At 34.4% G+C, this 23,289-nt stretch overlaps 2 protein-coding genes and 2 long non-coding RNA genes across 4 annotated transcripts; 1 reads left to right on the top strand and 3 right to left on the bottom strand.

Moving 5' to 3' along the window:
- Positions 1 to 647: 647 nt before the first annotated feature.
- LOC122045852 lies at positions 648 to 1,405 on the bottom strand. Its single transcript, XR_006130133.1, has 2 exons — positions 1,236 to 1,405; positions 648 to 1,110 (listed from the first exon to the last, which is right to left on the bottom strand). It is a non-coding gene; the product is annotated as an uncharacterized LOC122045852 (long non-coding RNA).
- Position 1,406: 1 nt separating this feature from the next.
- On the bottom strand, positions 1,407 to 12,921 carry LOC122048335 (calpain-type cysteine protease ADL1-like; the record flags this gene model as incomplete). The annotated part of the gene is made up of 16 exons (XM_042609918.1): positions 12,740 to 12,921; positions 12,161 to 12,344; positions 10,452 to 10,702; positions 9,240 to 9,422; positions 8,950 to 9,085; positions 8,708 to 8,838; positions 8,493 to 8,607; positions 7,380 to 8,409; positions 7,169 to 7,279; positions 6,620 to 6,678; positions 4,670 to 4,826; positions 2,245 to 2,518; positions 1,978 to 2,125; positions 1,786 to 1,897; positions 1,521 to 1,686; positions 1,407 to 1,426 (listed from the first exon to the last, which is right to left on the bottom strand). Coding segments are annotated over exons 2-16 (3,021 nt in total), but the record flags the coding sequence as incomplete, so codon positions are not given.
- A 1,739-nt stretch (positions 12,922 to 14,660) lies between these two features.
- Positions 14,661 to 20,164, bottom strand: LOC122045851. The gene is made up of 6 exons (XR_006130132.1): positions 19,771 to 20,164; positions 17,820 to 19,210; positions 17,554 to 17,725; positions 15,218 to 15,280; positions 14,955 to 15,085; positions 14,661 to 14,874 (listed from the first exon to the last, which is right to left on the bottom strand). It is a non-coding gene; the product is annotated as an uncharacterized LOC122045851 (long non-coding RNA).
- Positions 16,731 to 18,384, top strand: LOC122045850 (auxin-induced protein 5NG4-like). The gene is made up of 6 exons (XM_042606239.1): positions 16,731 to 16,930; positions 17,003 to 17,065; positions 17,141 to 17,480; positions 17,569 to 17,727; positions 17,997 to 18,148; positions 18,222 to 18,384. Exons 1-6 carry the CDS (start codon positions 16,743 to 16,745, stop codon positions 18,382 to 18,384), a joined length of 1,065 nt encoding a protein of 354 aa, XP_042462173.1. The 5' UTR covers positions 16,731 to 16,742.
- Positions 20,165 to 23,289: the final 3,125 nt, after the last annotated feature.

Below are 23,289 nucleotides of genomic sequence, written 5' to 3'. Positions count from 1 at the left end.
AGACCGGTGTTTTACTCTACTACCTGAAAAGAAGGGAAGCAAAAGACAAGGAGAACTTTAGTGAGGGGGCATCAATTAAAAGCTCCCTCTACTCTCAGTAAACCATTTAGGCTGTATTTCTTTTTTATTTATCTTTTTTCAAATGAGAAAGATAAATAATTATAGATTTTTTAATGAAAATATTTGGATTTCCTTTGGAGAAAAATGTGAATTAATTGGGAAATAAATGCAAGTGTCACTTGACACGCGTGAAGGGAATTAAAAAAAGGGAAGCGTTGAAGTTTATGCTCATCGTGCTTTGGGCCCAGCACTTTGCACCGCATTGGATTCCAAGAAATAGTTAAAATAGAGATCTCTTTGTCTCCTTTCTCAGTGCCATTTTTTCCTGGAGTTCTTCCAATTTCAAAAAACACAATAATTTGATTATTAAATTTAGACACGAAATAAACAAAATTGTAATATTAACAAGCCATTTTTACAGAATCAAAGCTTTGAAGGGCATTTTGAGAAAGAACAAGGTTTAACCGATCAATTTGGTCCAATTTCAGACCATTGGTAATGAGCACAAGGTGGTCGCCGGTCGGTTGGTAGATATATCGGAAGAAATAGAAACGATATTCCATGAGTTGTGAGTTGAGACTGGGGCAAGAATACAAAGCTTAATCGAACATTACAAAGAGATGAGAATAGATTACATCGTAAAAAAAATGCTAAGCCTATGATAATGAAGAAAAAAATTACGGGGGTAACTACAAAACTGCAGCTGCAACGCAATCCTCTTAAAGAGTTTCAGCTGCATCCCTTCTATTGACACAATGTCCACGTTTTTGGCTATTTTCCATTAGTGTTTCCTATTTCCTATACTTCATCGACATACCTAACCAATCAGGCATTGTTTCTTCAAACCAGGCCACCGTGCTATATACAGACTCAGGAGTCCAAGCTAGGTCGAGAGGTGCCAATGGAGCTGCAGGAAGCAACAAGCTTAACGAGAAGTGTCTCGATCAAAACAAGCAATTTCTTGTGCTTCCACTTTGTGCTTCCACTTTGCATGTTCTAAATTTGGATACAGATGTGGTTTTGAGAAAATAGTTTCGATCGTGATTTAACCTGTTGAAACAGATATAAAAAAAAACAAAGGATTAAACCTGCCTTCACAAAAAATAGCAATTGCTGTTTGTCAAGTAAATCAAACAAAACGAGCATAGAAAAAACACGTAGAAAGAAACTCTTACCATTGATCCACATCCGAGCTATTTTGCGGCACACTTGACCTTCTGGTAAGCTTGAGTCCGAATGGCATCAAAGCTAGTCAAGCCATACTGAAGCCCTGACCCTCTATCCACGAAAGTAACTGCCGGAAAGTGCTAAAATTAAGCGTCATAGAGCTTCTAGGGTTATTGCTGCTTTACAACAAAAGGTTTGCCTAAATGAAGTTTTTCAAATTGTTAGACAAAATGAAGAAATTGATTCAAAATGAAAAATTAAGAAAAAAGGATAGTAATACTGATGGGACACACCTTCGAAAAGCCCCAAAAGAAATGCAGAAAGAGCCAGAAGAAAAGCAAGAAAACAAACAAATAACATTTGAGTCCTTGTAAGATAGAAATTATTTGAGGCCCAATAGTGAATCACACCAATCGCTAGAAGGATAAGAAGTATAACTAAAAGGAAAGCTACTCCAACCTGTCAAATGAATAAAGAAGTGCATAAGAATATTCAACGGTAATGCGATCCCAAAACAAAGTAAAATCTCTATACAGGAAACAATGAAACAGCACTCACCGTCCAAGGTGCTACCATAACTGTCAGAGCTGATAAAGCACCAAGCAATAATGTAAAGCCAATGCCAATGAAGGCATAAACTCCTCGAGAGAGTTTCCAATCATCATCTTTCCTGCAAACAGGTGTTCAAAATTTCAGTCTCCAGTACATCTGAAGGCTAAGCTACAAAATTACAGTCGATATTTTGCTTACCATTTATACAAACCCGTGAACAGACACAAAAAGGCAGGGATGCAAACCAATGGAAGTAGGGCAGCAAGAAAATCAGCCTTCATTGGAATTCTATCTCGAGAACTCAACACGCCCCAATATGATGTGCCACAAAAGGCAACAAGAACAACTACAAGAAAAGCAGCAATTTTAATTGCAAAATTTCACTAAAAATGATGCAATTTTCATTGTCTATAGCATACTAGATATTCCACAGAAGTATACAAGCATCATGTGATCAAAACTCACCAGTGAAAAAACCAAGACATATAGCAGATGAGAATGAGAAACGATATGTTGCAAACCATGCCACAATGGGCATTCCAGCAGTAAATACTAAAGCAATTGCTGAAGCTAGAGCCCAACCCAAGTACATAGACGTTGTGTAAGGAGAGTAGATGCTGTTTTGGTTTGTGTTCCAACCTTTGTAACCTAAATCATCTAAGGGCTTTGCAGATATGATTGCACCAAGAGCTGCAACCGATCCCATAAATATGCATAGACTGCCTGCAAGCATAATGGCCTAAAAACAAAACAGACATAAGACAAGAGCCAAGCTTATGGTCTTACTAAAAAAATTAACTTTCATATACCTGAACTGTAAAGAATAATTTGATAGTGACAAGGAGTGATACTTGGTGTCAATAACTGAAAGATAAACATTATGGTTGTCTAACTAAGAAAAGGTTGGTTTGAATTTTTACTAATCCTTCTGATACAGTCAGCATCATAGTTGTCGAAATCAGCGAGATTTCTAAAAATTTAAATATAGGCTGTATCAGTATAAATAAAATAGTTCTAATATACTAATGATAAGTTAAATTATGAAAAAAAATATGATAATTAATGACATCATTGCTTCCGATAATAAATAATTTAATAATTTTTATTGTTTTTTATTAATCATTATCAAATATTAGTTTATAAATAATTGATGATGTTATGACTTGCAACATTAATCAAGAATAGAAGTAATGATCAATTATATATTTTTACAATTAATATTAAATTAATTTTATTATTATTTATAATTATTTCAATATCATTATGTTGATTATTAATTGGAATAGTCATCAAATATGAATAATCATAACATTAACATTGATTAATTATCAGTAGTATCAATGGAATATTTTATTCCCTAACTGTTCAAGTTTGCCCCTACTAGTAATGAATTTGTTTAGTAATATAACAGAAGTGATAATTTATTAAATATTAATTAATCGTTAATACATACTATTTACTACCTAATATGATTAATGAAAGCTCACTACATAGGCACACATTGTTAGCCACTAATCTTGAAACTAATATGTGATAGCTAATATAATTTACCTTCTGTACCATATTACCAAATAAATTACTGCAACATACTATTAATTATTAGCATGAACCAAGATTCAAAATCTTGAACTCTGCAGGAGTTTCTTCCTTTGATTGGAACAACACTATTAGTATCGTTTCGACGTTCCAATGCATAATGTCAATGGCAAATAAGAGGTTGAAGGAGGAAGAGATGAAACAAAAGGAGACATTGCCATAAGAAATTATTAATTTATCATTGAAGTTTTCTCAAAGCCTACCAAAATCCTAATTACTGAAAGAAGCAGAATATCTTCCTTATTGACCTCATTGCTCCCTTTTCGCAAATCAGAACAATCAAATAGCTTCATTTGATAATCTGGATCTCCTCATCCTCCTCTGAGATGCAATCCAACAGCAGCTTCTATCAACAGTTTAGTGGCTGTGACAAGATCAGGAGAGGATGTCCTAGTAGTGAATCCTGTCGACTGAAACTGACTGGAAACTTGTTCCTCACCTTAGGTTCTCCTATTTTTCAAATTTCTCAAGGCATTGAATCAGAACACTGATTACTCTCAAATCTCATCCAATTCAATTGATATACAACTGCATCTGTGTAAATTTCAATAGTATCTTCATATTCTCAATGACGCCGGAGAATGTATCCGAGGTATTAGCCAAAATCAGATTGACACTTATGTATTTGCATAATTGTAACCACATTTATTTATTATGAGAACCACCAGTGGTTCAGTTAACTTCTAAAATAGATCTATATGAGAGCTTTTGAACAACCAACTTACCATATTATTTAATACTAGTACACTAAACAGTGTGCAGTGTTCACATGTATCGCATAGTAATTTAAGATTTTTTGCTCTGTCTTACATTGGCACATTCGAAGTGCACATTTCCCTTTACATGCAAAATAATCAGTTTAAACACATTGCAAGCAACCTTAACTGGTGAAAAGACTAAATAAGTATGCCTGCAGAGTTTAGGATTGTGAAGCACCAGGAGTGGAGTTAAAAATGGAAGTGAGATGATGCAGAAAATACACCACTATGGACAGATATCACAGCATCACAAAACAGCTAAGGTTGGTCTGCAAAGAACACTATCAGCGGATCTTAATCCATGAAATCTTAGTATTTAATTGCACTGAGGAATCAAGTTGGAATCAGATGGATCAGTCATCAAGACGCTAAACCAAACAAGTGTTATACCTAAATTTGATTCATGTTAATCAATTGAGGATAAAAGGGGATTGTAAGGATAACCTCACACTAATGTGCCATTATAAAAACTGATGACGCATAGTGCCAATGGTACATGATAGATTCAAAGTTCAAGTACAAGGAACAATTCTGACCTCCTTCCTAGAGGACTGATGTCTGTTTCCATGACTTTCAAGCCCTCCTGATATCCAGAAACAGTAACCATTGTGCATCCAAATTGGGAGGGCAACCGAAAGACTTGCCACCATAAGTGGAAATGTCAGAGCTAATCCCAATATTAGAGATGATTTGCTGCAATGTTGTACAAAAATTAGGAAAAGTGGATATAAAATCAGCAATAAGCAAGACAAGGATGACATTCATTTCAGAAAAGTAAAGCACATAAATGCATACATGTAAAAGCAATAAGTTAAAGAAAAAGCAAGGAAAAGAAATTTTCAAAGAAAAGTAGAAATGAAAACAATAATAAGCAACTTAGAATACTAATCCAAATCAACAAGACTAGGACATACAAAATACAATGATTATTGCTCTAAATTCAAGTATATTGTCCATAACAGAACCATTAATAATAGTCAGGAAAAAGTTGTTTCATACAAACACTTCTGTGCAAAAAAGAAAGTGATCAAAGTGGAAGCTCTATTTGGCACGACACAAGCACAATATTTCCGAGAAAAAAAACAGTTTGGATAGTTTGTCTAGTCAAACATTATTTCATTCCAATTTTTTTATAAAAATACTTTGATGTATATCATGACGAATTTGGAAATTGTGTACAAAAGAATTTGGACATTGTTTGTCCCATAGTTAAAAATCTCGTATGTGCTGAGCAATATAGTCAAAACGTATCGTTTCAATAAATTCATGAAACTTGATACTACTCTATCATGTGTCATTGTGTCAATCATGTCGATGAATTTCATATCATGTCGACGTTCGACGCCACTTAACATGCTACAAATTGAACATGGTTATTAAAAAATTTCAGCTTGTGTTTGTATAACACACGTCAAAAGTGTATCATTCTACATGGGGGCACAAAGTCCAAATTTAGCTATATAGTTGCATTCTCTTAATTATTTTCATCATCTCCTTCATTTTTCCCCCATCCAATTTGCCACCATCAGTACACAAGCATGTTATTTGTTGTGTTCAAAAGAATTCACATATTTCCACAATGGTATGATATTGTCCATTTTCGACCTAAACTCTCATAGTTTTATTTTTGAACTCTACCCAAAATGTCTCATACAAATGGAGATATCTTCATCCTTGTTAAACCCATGATCTTTTTCATGTATTTTCAATGTGAGATTTTGATTGTATTTCCAACAATCCTCCCTTCAAACGAAGGACCACCATTATTTTTATAGTTTGAGTCTCCCCGCAAGCATCAGGTCACTCTTGACTTGCTCCAGGCCTCCCCACAAGCATCCGATCACTCATGATTTACTCCGGGTCTCCCTCAACTTCGTTCAAGGCTATCCCACATGGCATATGGCTCTGATACTATTTATTGGATCCAAAAGAATTCACATATCTCCACAATTATATGATATTATCCACTTTAAACCTAACCCTCATGGTTTGTTTTGGGCTCTATCCAAAATGTCTCGTACCAATGGAGATATCTTCATCCCTTTTAAACTCATGATCTTTTCCATGTCTTAGGACTTCGGTTGTATTTCCAACACTATCGAAGCAGTTTTGTTCAATCAAAATTGAACTCCAGCGCAATTTTAAATTTTGATCCCTGGTTTGTCCAAAACCTCACTAGGTATGTTGGCATAAAATTGGTTGGCATCGTCATACAAGTGGTTATATGCATAAACCTTTATTGCACAACTAATCTAGCCTTCCCTTATCACCACCTTCGCCATAAATTTACTTTCCAAATGTTATCCACTAAACAAAAAGTAGAAAATCTACAAAAGCCCAGCATGGATAATAGTTAGACACCACGCCTAGCAGAGGTTTCTCAAATACAACTATCACTTACACATGGATTAAAAGATTCAAATAACTAGCAGAAAATGGCAAGGCTAACAAATGTAAGAATTCATTGCAAAAATAAACTTAGATACCTTAGGAATGAGAGAAGTAAACCTACACATGTAGTCAAGAGCCACGCGATGAAACCATACTGAAGAAGGGAAAGAATATGTCAGCGAGCAGCTAACAAAACAATAAAAAACTAGAAGGAAAATAACCTTGTCAAACATGTTTGCTTACTTCATAATTAGGAAAATAAAAGGTGCACTACCTTAGAGTGAATAAACAGCATAATTTTTTGCACTATAAGTTCAGAGAAGCATGTTTAAGAGGATCAATTGCATCAATTGAGACTAACAAATTAAAGTAGCAATAGATAATGAATGGACAAATAACATGTCGTACAAGAGAAAATTATAAAAAACATAAGAATCAAGACCAGTAAAGTGAAACGAAAAAAAAAAGTAAAACATATAATGCCTTCAGATATATTCCAGAGTCTTGTTATTTGTAATGCTAATAGCCCTAACCAAAAATATGGAGCCAATTATATGAATATAATCAGTAGCCACTAAAATATATATTACATAGAAAAAAAAAGTTACACCAGATATTCTCCCAAGAATCATTTTCCATCATACCTTGCGAGGCCTAGATGTCATTGACATTCCTTCTGCGTGCAGAGACCACAGGAATGCCATGATTGAACAGACAGCTGGTGAGAGAAGCAGAACAGAGAAACCAAATTCAAACTGCAGATAAAGGAAAATGAATAATTTTAAAAACAACAAAATATGAATTAACAATCACATATTTAAGCCACAATTCTAGGCTTGGCATACACAAAATCACCTGTTCATGAGTAGCATTAATTACTTTAACAGGCTTAGGTCTGAAAATTGACACAAGCACTGTCTCTGCTATGAAAACCAAAGTAAGAAAGATCCAAGCACGTTCAGCAGTACCAGCTATTTGATGTAGCATAAGCCTAGAAAACCTGAGCCATTTTTCCAGTCCCCTCTGTCTAAGTTCTTCCGATAAAGATATTTGATTCGGGACGGTACTGTCCAATCTACCAGAATCAGGAACAGGAGCATCTGTAGCATCTTGATGCTCTCTGTCTGCATCTAAACTACTTCTCTGCAGCAAAGATAAAAGTCTAGGATCAAGCCCTCTCTCCTTCAACATGAAAGTGAAATTTGGATCAAGGCCCTTATCTTGAAGAAGACTAGCTAATTCATGGTCTGAAAGCCCAGTTTTTCTTTTCAAAATAGATGTAATCCTTGGATCATTCAGCCTGTCCTGTAAAATTAGAGCAATATTCATGTCTAAACCAGAATGATTTATGGATGGTGCGCCGGATCCACTCGACTCACAGCCTTGGCTTTCTAGACCACTGCTAGAACAAGTAATAAGGGAAGTATTGTGATCAAGATGTCTATCAGTAGTTCTGACCACTTCAGAATCATGAACAGAGCGGCATGAATTGCTTCGTAATGCTAAACTTTCCCTTCCGCTATCTACATTCTTATCACAATTAGCATCTTCTTGACAACTGCGAGAACGACCAAAAAGCATATTTTTCCTGTTATTGGCACTCATAGAAATATGGTTATTTCCATAAATATCATCCACAGAACTTGCTTGATGACCTGCTTCAACACTACTACTACTACGTTTCACACTCGATCCACAACCTTCAGAAGAACTTGAGGAACTATTTTGCCCATTGCGCCGGAATCCTTCTCTAAGACGTAATACAGTACTTCTTAAAGCAACTCTCCTTTCAAACAATGGGTTGGAGACAAATAATCGACGAGAAACAATTGCACCTAAAAGGACAGATGCTACAAAAGCATAACTTATGCAATGACCCAGATACCTGCAGGATGGATTGCTCATAAACAGGATGGAAAAAAATACCATTGTATATCAGGAAAAAGAAACCATGGAAACAAAAAATACCAGTAATGCACTCCAAAGCAGATGAGGAATATTCTGGATATTCCAGCAACAGATAGTGCTACTATGCGACTTCTGACTATCTCGAATGCAAACAAACAAACACCCATATTCCAATCTACCACAGAAAGAGATAAATTGTGAACCTCAATTATTATGTTAAGAAAACAAAGGGAAAGAGACCATGACGACAAAGACAAACACTAACAAACATTTACCGAGAACAAGAACAGCAACTGAAGTTACTGCCCCCAGCCAACGAGCTTCTTTTGCTGTCAGCCAATACAAAACTGCATACACTACAAGAACAGTCACAGAACCAAGATACAGAAGTCCTAGGTGTAAAGCCCTGCACAAAAACATTCAATGAAAAGAATAGAATGTGAAAATCAAGGTACATATCCGACAGGTCAATTATATGCTAACAAATGAATTTCAACAAAAAACAAATAAAACTTGCCTGCTAGATTTACGCATGTACAACTCATTTGGATCTGGTGGTTCAGTTAAGCAAGCAACAGCTCCAACTTCAACACAATCAGAATATGCAAATTTGTATGATCTCCGTACATATTCATCAACATCAAATCCATTTCCTTAACAGAAGATGTATTTGTTAGAATGCATGAGATCAATTGTGATCACAGGCTTAAAGCACATAAAGCAATTAGATAAATATAGGAAAATAAAGTTAATATTATTCAGTATAACCAAGAGAGACCAAAATAGAAGGGAAGCAGCAAATATTACCATTAAAGACAATTCTGCAAATGAAAAGAACATTGATGGCTAGTGCAATTACAGATACACCAAAGAAGAATCCAGATGGTGAATATTGCTCAGAAGCACTCGCACCAGCAGTTACATAGACAGCGCAGAACTCATAGGCACAAAGTAATGCCACAGCCAGGAGAAGAAGATAAGCAACTCCCCCTGCAAGGAAGAATTCAGGGGTAGCGAACCAAACAGAGACCATCCATCAATCATCATTTATGGAGTGAAATAGAGTTATCTTAAAATATTAGCATATATGGGATCAAACATCCCAGCTTACAAAAATGTTTGCCATTGGGTACCATTGACAGTTGAACACACTTATTATCAAGCCCATCCATCCTTTTTATCAAGTAAAATCATGAATGTCTCAGTGATCATTAGCATTAGTATAGGCAACATATACAGCGCATAATATTGAATAACCAGACGAGGAATTTAATCAAAAATAATATGGGCAATTTGTCCTCATCCTCTCATCTTCATCCTCTGTGACTCCTGCTTGTCCAAACTATATAGGATTAGTGCATGAATCAAAAAAGTGAGCTCTACGTAATGCTTTATCATTTGTAACATTCAAATCAACTATCATATTTCATTACAGTGTTTTAATATTTTCTTTTGTATCTTCCCCTTAATCCTTCCAATCTAATAGATTCTACTCTTCTAACTATAGAAACACCTTTGAACATATCCATCACATCTCAAACTATTTTTTCTTGTTTTATCATCTATTAAAGCTATACCTAATTGCTCTTGTAGCATTAATAGTTTTTCCAGTACATCCATCATTCTCTTTGCTACAATACCATATGTAATATATTTTGTATGACTATCACAAATTCATGAGTGTTTGTACTGATTACAATTAAAAATTAATCAACTACATGAACTAAATAATCAAATTTGACTAATCCAAACACAGTAATAAAAAAATATATGAACAATCAAACAAACTAAAACGAAAAGAAAACAACATAAAGCAGGCAAGATATTTAAATTTTATACCATAATTGATCTTTACAAAAACTATATATAAGGGGTAATCCAATCTAAAAAATTAGCAATCCAAAGAGCAATCTCAACATATAAATTTTACACATTCAAGCAATGCTGATGATCACAGATAACATATACAAGTACCGGAGATTGACAAATCATAGTATGCTGACACGAGAGAGTACATACTTGAGCTTTGCCATTGTGTCCGCCACCAAAGCATTATAGAATAGAATGCCAGTAAAAGAGCCGTGCCAGCAATTATTAAAGCTAAACCAATTATATTGCGTCTCAGAAGTCCAATAATTATGGCTCCCCATGTTATTAGCAGAACAATGGGGGAAAGAACAATAACCCATGCAATTAGTGATAGAACACCAGCAACCACACCTAAGTGAGGTCCTTGTATAATATCAGGCCATTTTCTTGCATATATCCAACTGACATTTCCAATTCAGAAGGAAAAAGTTATTCAATGAAAGTAGAAATGGTGTTTAACAATTGATAAACATCAAACAGCTGTGAATAATACAATATAGCAGAATAAGATGGCAGTGTAAGAAACTACACGTCGCGAGGTAGGAAAACCATGACAATACAAAAAGTATGATAGACTTATTAAGATTAGAAAAAAAAGGTTCCGAACAAATTATTACAAAAGCCACATATGTTTAAGTCAGAAATATTAAGTAAACTAATCAACAAGAACAAAAAAAGAGTATTCATTCATTCAACAAGATTTAAAAAATAAATATTTTATTAAAAGTTAGCAGTCATATGCTAGCAATTCATCATCCAAAAACTTATTGCTAGGTTTGATGGCTCAAAATTGACTAGTCAAGTCAGACGACCACATCTCCAAACTAGGTTTACAAGCAGTTTCTCTGTTTCACTTGCTTTCGGAAATCTCACCTACAAATGCTACTGTCACACAATACAATCTCATGTTACTGATGCACACTGTAATTCCTAGAAACATCTCAAAACAAGATAGCCAATCTACTTAAACAAATTGAACATATCTATCCCTACTCCACAAAGAGTTAAGGCTTACGGATATCCCAAGGCAAGAACTGAGAGCTTTGAATATGCTGAAGTATATCTAACAGAATAAGCTCTTTGGTTGACACGTTGATGTGTAACTACAATTTAAATTCTAACGACAAACAAAAAGATAATGGTAAGAAGTAATAGAATAAATAGTACCCCCTTGTTCATTTTAAAATGCCTACCAGGGTGAACGAAAATAAGTCAGTCTTGCAACAGAGAATTTAAATTTATATAGGCACACAAAAGAAAATGATTCAATAACTATGCTAGCCAAGAATAAGTCTAGATTTAAAAGGGGGTCAAGGTAATATTTGATGAGTATGATGAATTGGCAATTGGCACCGCATTTAACCTATTTTTAAAATTTTGTCTTCAAATCAAGTAAGCAAGAGAATAATACATTGCCATTTTTGTGATCCATTAATTATCTTTGTCGCACTTGAGCTTTAAACAATAATATTCAGATTCATCATCAAATGAGAGAGAGGCAACGTTGTAAATAGCAACACAAAATACTGAATGGAAACTAACTACGACAATATTAAACAAAAGATAAACCATGTGAATTAATGACTAGCAAATGTGCTAGTCACATCACAATTGACTATTAACCACATGAAAATACGACTTCAGACTATGGTGGGAGATGAACTAGACTGACTACAACTGTTAAACGGACAGGTTATAACTGAATCAAGGAACTGCGAAATATTATTGCAGAATAGCAATAATTATCCACAATCAATGTCTAGAAATCACAAAAATACAAGCACCGCAGAAATAAGTCCAAACACAACATGGAAGCTAAGTCCTACTGATAAGCACCGAAGAAATAATTTAAAATGAACCTGTATATCCGCCACGGCCTCCAATTTACAGCCCAGAGAATCCAAAAACTAAGCGGACTTAAGACACAGAAGAAAGCACCGCAGATAGCGCATACAAGAGCAACCTGATGCTGCTCATCTCCTTCCATGCCTTCTTCTCCCGCTGCCCAGTTTCCAGTCAAACCATGGAAACAGGAGTAGCTACCTATAGCAAAAGAAAACTAACAATTCAATATCCGCGTCGAAATTAACCAAATAGAATCATGCAAATGGAAGAAAAGGACCCTAATCCGACAGAGCTACATAGAAGAGGCAAATACAACACTTTCCCCATTTCGATCCTTCTCGAGATCCGAAATTTTCCAGAACAATGGCTCCGAAATGACCGGAAGTCGACAATTTAACAAGGAAAATTTTCAAAAAAAAAAAACAGCAGAGAGAAAAGGACGCACGGGAGCCGACCGAGTAAAAAAGATCCTAGATCGAGCTCCCAGAACCTGAAAGTACAAGAGGAGCCTCGATCTGCAGAGGAAACCCTAAATGAGGCAGCGGGGTTAGGTAGGCGAATATGAAACGCGGAAACAGGGGGGAAGACCGTACCGTTGGCTCCTGCAAGCGAGATTCTCCTCGACGGAGGCGCCGGGGGCGAATCGGAGCGAGATGACGGCGAACCCCGAGAGATTTTTTCTCTTCCCTTCGAGAAAACCCTCGAAATCGCGCGGACGCTGAGAGAGAGAACGAGAGAGTGAGAGAAGGGGGAGGTGGGTCGCCCCAGTGGGAAGACAAGGTGACGTTTGTCAACTCGCTTGTGCTTCTACGCGACTAAACGAGTAAACTGCGATCCTGGCCGCCTCAGCCGTGAAAGGATCCGGATGACGTGTGCAAATTTCATTCGTGTACGACCATGGATCCTGTTGTTTCCCCATAGGGAAGATTTCTCGAAAATATTTCATGGGTGATTCAGCAGCGACGTGATGAATGGGAGTCTGGATTCCGAAGACAATAGTGTGAGACAATGGTTCAGAATTGCTTTTGGTTGGTACGTTTCTTAAAACAGAAAAATAGTTGGGCAACCATTACAAGAGCGTTTTTTTTAATTGTCAAAAGGCACCCTATTTTTAAATTTTTTTTTTATAAAAACGTTTCGCTAAAATGACTACGCTTCGTTATTATCTCACGTATATCTTTCATTATAAAATTGTAATAAAAATTTAATTTCTTATACATTCCGTAATTTAATCCGAATTAAAAGTTATAATTTTTTAAAATTTAATATTTAATATTCACGTTCTAACAAATATAATTTCTTAATTACTATTATCAAACTTTCAGAAATCATAACTTTTAATTTTAATTGAATCAAATCGAACCTTCTTTAAATATTTACAATTGATTACTAGATTAAACCCATAATACACTGGTTTTTAAATTTAAAAAATATAATTTAAAATAATTTTAGAGACTCCGAATAATTTGTCTAAAAAAAATTCATATTATAACAGCTATAAAATTATAATTGTTACACCATATCCGATTTAAATCGGAAACAAATAAAAGAGATACTAATGAAAATAAACTACTACGGTATAGTAAAAAATAATTAGATAATTACACCTGCGATGAGCTCTCTTTTATAAAAAAAAAAAAAAGTAACTTAAAACATCGTAATAATGATTTGGAAAAATCAGATTTTTTTTTTTTACTTCCATCCAAAATAGTTTTTTAAGAGTTAAAAATAGAGACTTCTTATTTATTTTATTTATGATTTCATATTAGGGACGGAAAGTTTAATTTTTACATATTTAGATAATACAAAAATGTATAATTTAATATTATTGACGAAATTAATATTAATTGTAAATTTTGAAACTAAAAAACAATAGAAAATAAATATTTTTCAATATGTAATAATTCTTAACCATAAGTTAAAATTTGTAAGATGTATGATAAAAAAAATAGTTAACAAATAAGCACCTCATATTTATTTAATGCTTTAGCAATTTAATAATCACCTTGGTTAATCTACATGCAACCTAACTATTCTAAAACATAATTTATGGTTAAAAGTGCCAATAAAATTTTTTTAAAAAAATCATTAAAAATAATATAAAAAAGCCACATTAGGTACGTGAGATGGATATAATGAGTTAAAAGAGTTTAATTAGCATCAAAATAAGTGGATTAGGCTAGCCAAGTAAAATAGGGAGTTGAGAGAGTTAAACTATTTTCGATAGTAAAGCGTTTGAGCCCACACATGTATGGTAAAAGTCGAACTAGTTAGGCATATTAAAAAGGCAGATGGACATTTTAACATTACAAAGAAATTGTATATATTATTTTTCTTCTATTTTTTATTTTTATTATTTTTTTATTTGCTTCATGAATTAAAAAACACACCCTTAGTCTTTCTATTGCCATTAAGGATATTATTATTTGAAAATAAACGGGAAAATTAAAATTAAATTACTAAATACACTTTAGGACAATTAAAGAAAAGGCTTGTTAATAAGCACAGTCCATATCAATGGGCCCAATGGGCCTTTGTCTCGCATTAGGCACCAAAAAATCAAATAAATATTTTTTAAATTTATTCTCCAATACAAAAACATTTTTTTTCTCTCAGTTTGCAGAAAACACAAATGGCAGAGCCAATAATTGATCAACACGTGCAGCCACTCCTAATAATTGGGAAGAGACTTGTCTGAAAAGTGAAAATCACATATCATGGCCTCCATCTACAGAATAAAAAATAAATGTTTATTTAAAATATAATTTATAAAAACACTTCTGCAGCACTGTTTAAAAATCTGCTTACTCTCAACTTGTTCTTGAAGACCTACTAACCACATGAACCAAGTGGGGCTCTTCCATCAACCTTCCACTCATGGACCTTGTCGCAGGCTAGCCACTGTCACCTGCTCACCTTGTTTGTGTTTCTGGGCACATCTAGACAAGCAATATAATCACAGATTTCATAGTCATCTTACTGAAGACATATCTCTGAGTTGATCAGAAATTTCATTATTTAATCTGTGCAAGTCGCATTTGTCATCAATGAGAAGAACAGATAGATCTTACAGTTTCCAGCAGAAGAGGATGGTTCTTGTTTCAGTAACTTGATCATACACTTTTCCTCCTTGTCTGCATAGCAATTCATCTGTAATTACTTGGTTCAATTCTGTAGAAAGCTTTCAGCTAAATAATTGCTAAAGAGAGAGTTCTTCAGGAGAATCAACAAAGAGAGAGAGATTCTTCCTTGGAAATATTATTATTACAGAGCATCCTTCTTTCATTAGTATAAATCAGGAAGCAATAAGAATGTTAACCTAATCAAAGCATGCGCTGGCCCCATTTTGACTTTTAAAAAAAATATCTGATTGCAAGTAAGATAACCAAATCTTGAGTTCTCAAGGCCATGAAAAGTAGTTTGAATAGTTTTTGGAGATTATGCAATGAACCACTTCATGTGACACACTTTGTTAAACATCTACTGAAAGTTCCACATGATATTTGATTCCTTTAACCTTCTCTTGCAAACCAATCACACTCTGTCATTAGCTTGATAATTAATGCACTTGTTAGTTTAATGCTGCTACATATGACCGCTCCATCTAAGGACTATTGTTGACTATAGAACAACACTGATATGGTTATTTATTCATTCATCATTATACTTTGGAAATAAAAGCTATATTTTGTACTACATGAATAATATTAGGGGTTGCTATAGTTTACTACAGGCGCTAATTACTCTCCTATGCATGTATGATGGTGAAAAAATGAATTGTAGCATAGGAACTGAAAAAAAATACTACACTGTGAATTCTCAAAAGTTAGAACCTGAAATTCAGTTTTTTCCTTCGTAAATCGAGAAGAAATATAGAAGAAGAAGATGACTTTTATGTGACACTAAGAAGAACTTGCTTATATCTATATGACTACATAAACAAGGTCTAATCAAAGTGGTAAACCAATAATTAATTCATTTTTTATTCTTTTTCTAACTCTTAAATACTAATATCCATGTTTGTTTGATACCTTCTAAGAGCTGTGTAGCAAGAAGAAAGAATAATTACTTATCATATTTGGGGAGATGACTTGAGGTTGGATAAATATGAGAAGATGTGTATACACAATAACAAAAATGAGCTAAAGATCATCCAAGAATAACATAAACTAAGCATGCTAACCAGTGATAACCGAGAACAATTTAGTGGAGGTAGTATGAACTAATAGATAAGAAAATGACAATGCCCTTTTCCACAATTCATTCTATAATTTAGCAGCCTGGCTAACATGCTGTAACTTCGTGTTGTCTCCTTGACCAATTTCAAGAACCATGTTACAGAAACCAACAACCTATTAAAAGTATTGACAACAGGACTACTCATTGATCAGAAAAACTATGAAGGAGAGAGGTCTTCCTAGTGTCAATTCAAAAACAGACACAGAGAGCCCACCAAGATTATTACTGACAAAACACCACCCTCAATCAATACTAATTTTAGTTCCACTCGACACACATCAGCTACCAGATAAGCCAAAAACTCTATATAATGCCTCATCCCCTCTTGATGCAAGCACCAGCTTAAGTAACAAGAAAATGGGTTCACAGGTATCTGAGAAAGTGAAGCTTCTTGTAGCTGTGCTTGCACTCCAAGTCTGCTATGCAGGATTTCACATAGTTTCTAGGACTGCACTCAACATGGGTATCAGCAAAATTGTCTTCCCGGTTTACAGGAACATCATTGCTTTGGCTTTGCTGGCTCCCTTTGCATATTTTCTAGAGAAGTATGATACAATAGTGCATTTCATTAGCTTGACGAAACTCTTCTTAATTTATTTTTTTTGTTCCTGTTTCAGAAAAGATAGACCACCTCTTACCTTATCCTTCCTCTTTCAACTCTTTCTTCTAGCATTATGTGGGTAAGTATTAATATATTTCACTGATTTTGGTGCAAGAACTGCAAGTAAAATTTTATTTTGTTCTCTAATTACCAGGATAACTGCTAACCAAGGGTTTTACCTCTTGGGCTTGTACTACCTATCTCCAACCTATGCTTCAGCAATTCAAAACTCTGTCCCGGCCATAACATTTGCCATGGCAGCAGCTCTCGGGCTTGAACAGATCAATATCAAGTGCAGGTATGGTGTGGCAAAGGTGGTAGGAACAGTAGCCAGCATCGGAGGTGCCACGGTTATTACCCTCTACAAGGGTCCTCCCTTGCTGGATGGCAAGCTTCTCCTCGTTTCCTCTGCCAACACAATCCTGAACTGGACCCTTGGTTGTGTCTACATCCTTGGCAATTGCATTGCATGGTCTGGGTGGATGGTGCTTCAGGTTCTCATCTCTCTCATTATATATTTGACTATTTTCTATTAAGAATCACAATCCATCATGGAGTAAACCCTACCTCAATTATACACAGGTTCCAGTGCTCAAGAAGTACCCTGCAAGGCTCTCAGTCACCACAATCACCTGCTTCTTCGGTCTAATCCAGTTCCTCATCATAGCAGCCTTTGCAGAGAAGGACATTGAGAGGTGGAAAGTCCACTCAGGAGGAGAGCTGCTCACAATCCTCTATGCTGTAAATTCACCATTCATCCATCACATGATCAAAACAAATTGACCTCATTGCAAAACGAAAGAAAAAAAATATGGCTTCTGAGATGGCATAACCTGTCGTAGAAGACCTTCTGCTGCAAGGAGAAGCCATCGCAGATGACCATAGTCATTATTATGCTTTTGTGACGGTTTTCATAATTCAAAAAGTTGATGTAGATGATATATTATTTTTACTTTTTAGTGATCAAATTGCTTAAATATGGTTCTTGTGATTGCTATATTTTTTTACAGGGTCTTGTGGCATCAGGAATTTCTTTCTCCCTCCAGATTTGGTGCATCGATAGAGGAGGTCCTCTATTTGTTGCAGTCTTCCAACCAGTGCAGACTGTGGTGGTGGCCATCATGGCAACTGCGATACTTGGTGATGAGTTGTACTTAGGAGGGTAAGGCAAAATTTTCAATTTCATATATAACATACTAATTAATTTGATGGATTCACTTTTTTATTTTCTATAGGATAATTGGATCCATCCTTATTGTTCTTGGACTCTACTTTGTTCTCTGGGGGAAGAGTGAAGAGAAAGCAGCACAAGTTGTAGAGGATAAGGATCTAAGAAGGCATCTCCTTGACCAAGAGACTTCATATAAAGAAATTGGTGCAGTCTCTGGTATTCCATGAGATTCCAAAATCTTGTTTAAGTTTAATTAATTAACAAGCTCTTCGACATCAAAGTCTTGTCCACCTTGTACATGGCAATGGGAGTTGTGATTTGTGAGAATAATGTAAAAATGGTAACATAAAAATATCAATGGTGGTGTGGTTTAAAATGACAATTGAATAATTGATGGAGAAAAATGTGAATGCTTAAAGCAAGGGAGCAACAAGCCCTTAAATGTCATGTTGTAATCATGAAATGCTTCCAACTTCACAAGGTCACAATTCATTATGCATTATTTTCAGCTATTAAAAGCCAGGGCTGATGCTGATCTGAAATTTAGAGCTATGATTTGAACAATTCAATATGAAACACTTGAGAAATTGACAAGAAAACTCTCAAATTAGGAAATTGTCTTACCCAAGTCTGACATTCCATTTCTTGTATTTTGAAAAGTCAACTGTTATCGGATATGGTGTAGACCTCATTGATATTATTGATGACAAGTAATGCAATTTGGTGCTTTCACATTTAATATGAGAACTGCAATTATTGTAGATCAAACTCTTACTTTTTACATATCACAGTTACTCTCTGACTATGTATTGAGATACATTGAAGGCTGCCCTAGTATCACTCATGGATATCAAAACTATCAAAAGTTTACCAATAAGATCCATAACAGTAACAAGTGATATTTGAATCCTTTGATCAAACCACTTTCTATGGATTCACCTTCATGCACTGGGAGTTAAGCTGAACAATGGAATCCTCGTCTCCCATGGAAGAAACACTATACTTAACATTATATGGATCATATGTACACTCAAGAGCAACTCCGCCAACGCACTAAGTTGAAAAATACGAACACATAAAAAAATTTGATAAAGACAAAATAATGTGATTCAGATGTGCACACAATAACAAGTAAATACAATAAAATTGACAATGTCGTTGCTCAAGAGAAGGTTACTCCTTATTGAGTTAAAAAGAGCTATAGAAGTGAATTAACACCAAGGATCTTCTTTCAGATCCTTTCAAAACCCCTCCACAAACCACCTCTCAGCTCCCATTTTTAGGATCATAAGACCTCGAACTATTACTGTATATTGAGATTGAAGGCCACTATAACATCGACACTATATATCAAAAGTCTCCAATAAGATAGATACTGGAAAAAATCATTCAAAACACTGCAATTACCTCCACCGTAAAATCAACAGCGAAATCGTTGCATTTCCATGGTAGAAGCACTACACCGAAAACCTTAAGTTCAAGTTAAATCTAACACCATAGACCACCACAGGTCACTATATGCGTGGTAGACTAATTACATCGAACACCTTACGTGCGCCCAAAATGTTAATGCAGTTCAACCTGAATTAATGTCATAAACTACCACAACTCACCTTATACAGTTATACCTCACTTGAAGCTTCCTTCTCCGCCAGCGTCGGCTTCATCAACCCCACCACCGTCGCCACCGCGAGGTCCACTCCAGCTTCTGCATCAATCCAAGCGTGTGGGTTTGCCGTGGAGTCGAGCGACTTCACAGTTGTCCGGATGGAGTCCATGGCCGACCCGAATCCATGATCCGTCCCTCGCAAAACCCCACGCTGTCGCTCAACACTCACCCCTGAGCCAGCACGTCCAATTAATGCCACGGCCTTGTGCATGGGCAGCAGCGAGCCAGCGACGGTGAGGGCGACAGCTTCGATTCGCATGGCGATGGTCGGCATCAGCGTGCCGCAGGCGGCGATTGCTTGTTGGAGTACGGAAATGGATTGGAGTAAGAAACGACACGAGCTTGGAAAAAAATAAATGAAATGGTATTAAATAATATAATATATATATATATATATATATATATTAAAAAAATAAATTTGATATGATATGAGATTATTAATTTTTTTCAAAAAATAAATTATGCTATATAAATTTTACTAAAATAAATTACCTTCTCTCACATCTTCGGTGGGTCCATTAAAACTCCGTCCTGTAACAGGACAGGACAGGGCGGGACGGGCTGATCAGTTGAAAAATCATCAAACCAAACGGGTTTGACAGATAAAAAAATAAATTAAATAAATAATATATAAAAGATATTGAAATTTTTAAAATTGGATTTTGAATTTGATGAGTCAAACTCACAAGTTGACTTTCCCATATAGTTTTAAATTTTAAAAAAATCTCCCATAAATCAATTCGAGGCCACTAAGGACCAGCCGCTTGGACCTGCTCGAATCCACTTAGGCTCGCCATTGGGTCGGTCCATATTCAATTCAAATTGACTAGTCTATTTATTTAATTTTCATTTTAATTATCTCCAATATAATTCATTTATTACATAGATGTTTTTACACAAATGCAGATATTTAAAAATATTTTAACATTAATAAAAAAAAACTTAAAAATGATCTCTATCGTGGAGTTGGTACTATAATTCATTTAATCAATAAAATTATCCTTTTTAAAAATAATAATAATAATAAAACATGACCATATCTGATTTTTTACCCTGAATAAAATAATCTTATTATGGTACTATTATAATAAATTTGATATAAAACTGAATCATTTAATTAAAAATTATTGTAATGCTTTAGATTTTTAGCATCTTAGCAATTTTATTATTTTAAACAAAGTTATTATACATTATAATTATTTTGAACCAATATACAGTTGATTATTTTCGATCGCTAATTTTTTATCATTAAATTTAGAGACCATTCATCGAATACAATATATTAGTCCTTAGATTAGTATGATATTATTTAATATTTAATGATTCAATTTAAATTCGATAGCTATTATACAGGAATTTTAAAATTAATTCAAAGGTTTTTTAATATTGATTATTTCAATTAAATCCATTATATTTCTATTGTAAAATTTTAAAATTAATTAAATTGATTAAGTTTTTTATTGAAAATAATTATTAAATCATATATCTCTGCTATAGTTGAGCTTCATAGACAAAATGGATTTGTTGATGGTGTAATTGTCGACTATGTCCAATTTGGTGGTGATATGACCTAATAATTATTTCCAATAAAAAAAACTTAATCAATTTAACTAATTTTAAAAATTTACAATAGAAATATAATGGATTTAATTGAAATAATCAATATTTAAAAAACTTTCAAATTAACCGAATGAAAATTTTAAATTATTTTAGTTTGATCAATTATTTAATTTAACCCATCCTAATAAAGCTAGAAAAATTATTTTTTTAAATAAAAAATAGAATAAGATATCATTTTGATATATTTTTTAAATTAAAGTGTGCTATATATAAAGGATAACTAAAACGAGAGGAATGTTAGTTTGTACATCTGTTCGTGTATATTTTCGAATCACAATTTCGGACGACTAGGTACATCTCGAGTACTTTGAATCTAACGCCTATATTCAGATCCGAATCAGATGTCCAGAATTAGAGTTATAAGAGTCATCTGAAAATGTACATCCAACGGAGGTACAAACTATCATTATAAACTAAAACAGTAACTAAATAAACAACGATCTCTTACTTTTTGTCATTTAAATATTCACTAATAAATTATAATTATAGTTTTCAAATCTTATCTAAACTCTTAACATTATTAGACATAAACCGAGTATGGTCCCGTAAAAATTGGGCTTTTGTTAAAATCACTGCAAGGCCCAATTTAAACAACAAATTTAATAATATTTCACTGCAAATATAATATAATTTATTAAAGTATTTTTTTTCTAACACGGACCATGTGGCATAGGTCCATTCGGCTTGTTTTCTTAAGGCGAAGACCGGCCCAACCAAGGCCCAATTAAAGTGCATAAGAGTCGTCACAAGATTCCTTAATTGATATATTCAAATAATCCTTTTGCATTATCTTTTATAATAAATAGTTACATTTATTTCTTTCTCTTTATTAGAGTAAATTATTAGACTTATTACTATTTTTTTAAAAAAAACTTAGTACACATTTTCTTTTATCTGTTACAATATATTACTAAATTTATTATTAATTTTCTATTGAAAAGACTCTTTCTTTTTCTTTTAGACTTATTATTAATTTATTTTTAAAAATTATTGATATTTTATTTTTAAAAATGGATTGGAAGAAAAGTGCATAGTGACATTGCTACTTCAAAAGCAGAGAAGGTTAACCTTTTTAATTTTCTATTGTGAATATTATGAGGACTAGGGTTGATCATGTGCCAAAAAGAAAGGTAACCATGTTTGTAACTCCGCCTGATTCAACACCAAGATGCAAGAGGAGGGGGGAAAAAGGTAGATGGAGCATAAATTCCTGATTCAGTATTTTGAAGTCTAATAGTTTTATATTGTTGCTAATCATGTCGCCATATAGGTAAATTTTATGGTAGATGTTGAGGAGGAGGACGACAATGGTCCTGCCAAGGCTAAAATGAATGCATATAAAGGGAGAATTGATTTTTGTGCGCATGAAGATGCATCTTAAGAAGAGAGAAAGTTGTTGACAGACTTTCTCTCGAGGGAGGAATTGGAGTATGTTTATTTTTTATATTTTAAATTTTTTTTGTAACACTTCTTTCTCAAATTTTATAATGATTTTTTTCTCTTCCTATAGGCTGCGTTTGGTAGCCTGTAATCTACCTTGTAATGTAATCCAGATTACATTACAAAGTCGATTATTTTGTTTGGTTTGATTTAAAACTTGTAATGTAATGTAATCTGGATTACAAAAGGTAGTGAAGATTTATAATCTGTATTACAAAGCAAATGCTATGTAATCCGATTACATTACGAGGTCATTGTTTCACCAAAGTTTAAATGCCGAATATACCCCTAGTCTGTTGTCGACCGCCGCCTGCCACCGGTCACCAACCTTCGTCGTCGGTCGACGGTCGGCGGCCGGCGACCGGCGACCGGCCGCCGCCGGCCGTCACCGGCCGCTAGTCGC

Source organism: Zingiber officinale, chromosome 2B (genome assembly GCF_018446385.1).
Source record: "Zingiber officinale cultivar Zhangliang chromosome 2B, Zo_v1.1, whole genome shotgun sequence".
Taxonomy (NCBI): domain Eukaryota; kingdom Viridiplantae; phylum Streptophyta; class Magnoliopsida; order Zingiberales; family Zingiberaceae; genus Zingiber; species Zingiber officinale.
Note: the sequence above shows the minus strand (reverse complement) of the source record. Positions and strands in the feature narration are given on the sequence as shown.

What these genes read in the sequence shown, in the direction of transcription:
- LOC122045850 (XM_042606239.1), top strand. Translation starts at nt 16,743, where the DNA reads ATGGGTTCACAGGTATCTGAGAAAGTGAAGCTTCTTGTAGCTGTGCTT. An exon ending in TTTGCATATTTTCTAGAGAA is followed by an intron (nt 16,931 to 17,002) that starts GTATGATACAAT and finishes TTCCTGTTTCAG; the next exon opens with AAAAGATAGACCACCTCTTA. An exon ending in TTTCTTCTAGCATTATGTGG is followed by an intron (nt 17,066 to 17,140) that starts GTAAGTATTAAT and finishes TCTAATTACCAG; the next exon opens with GATAACTGCTAACCAAGGGT.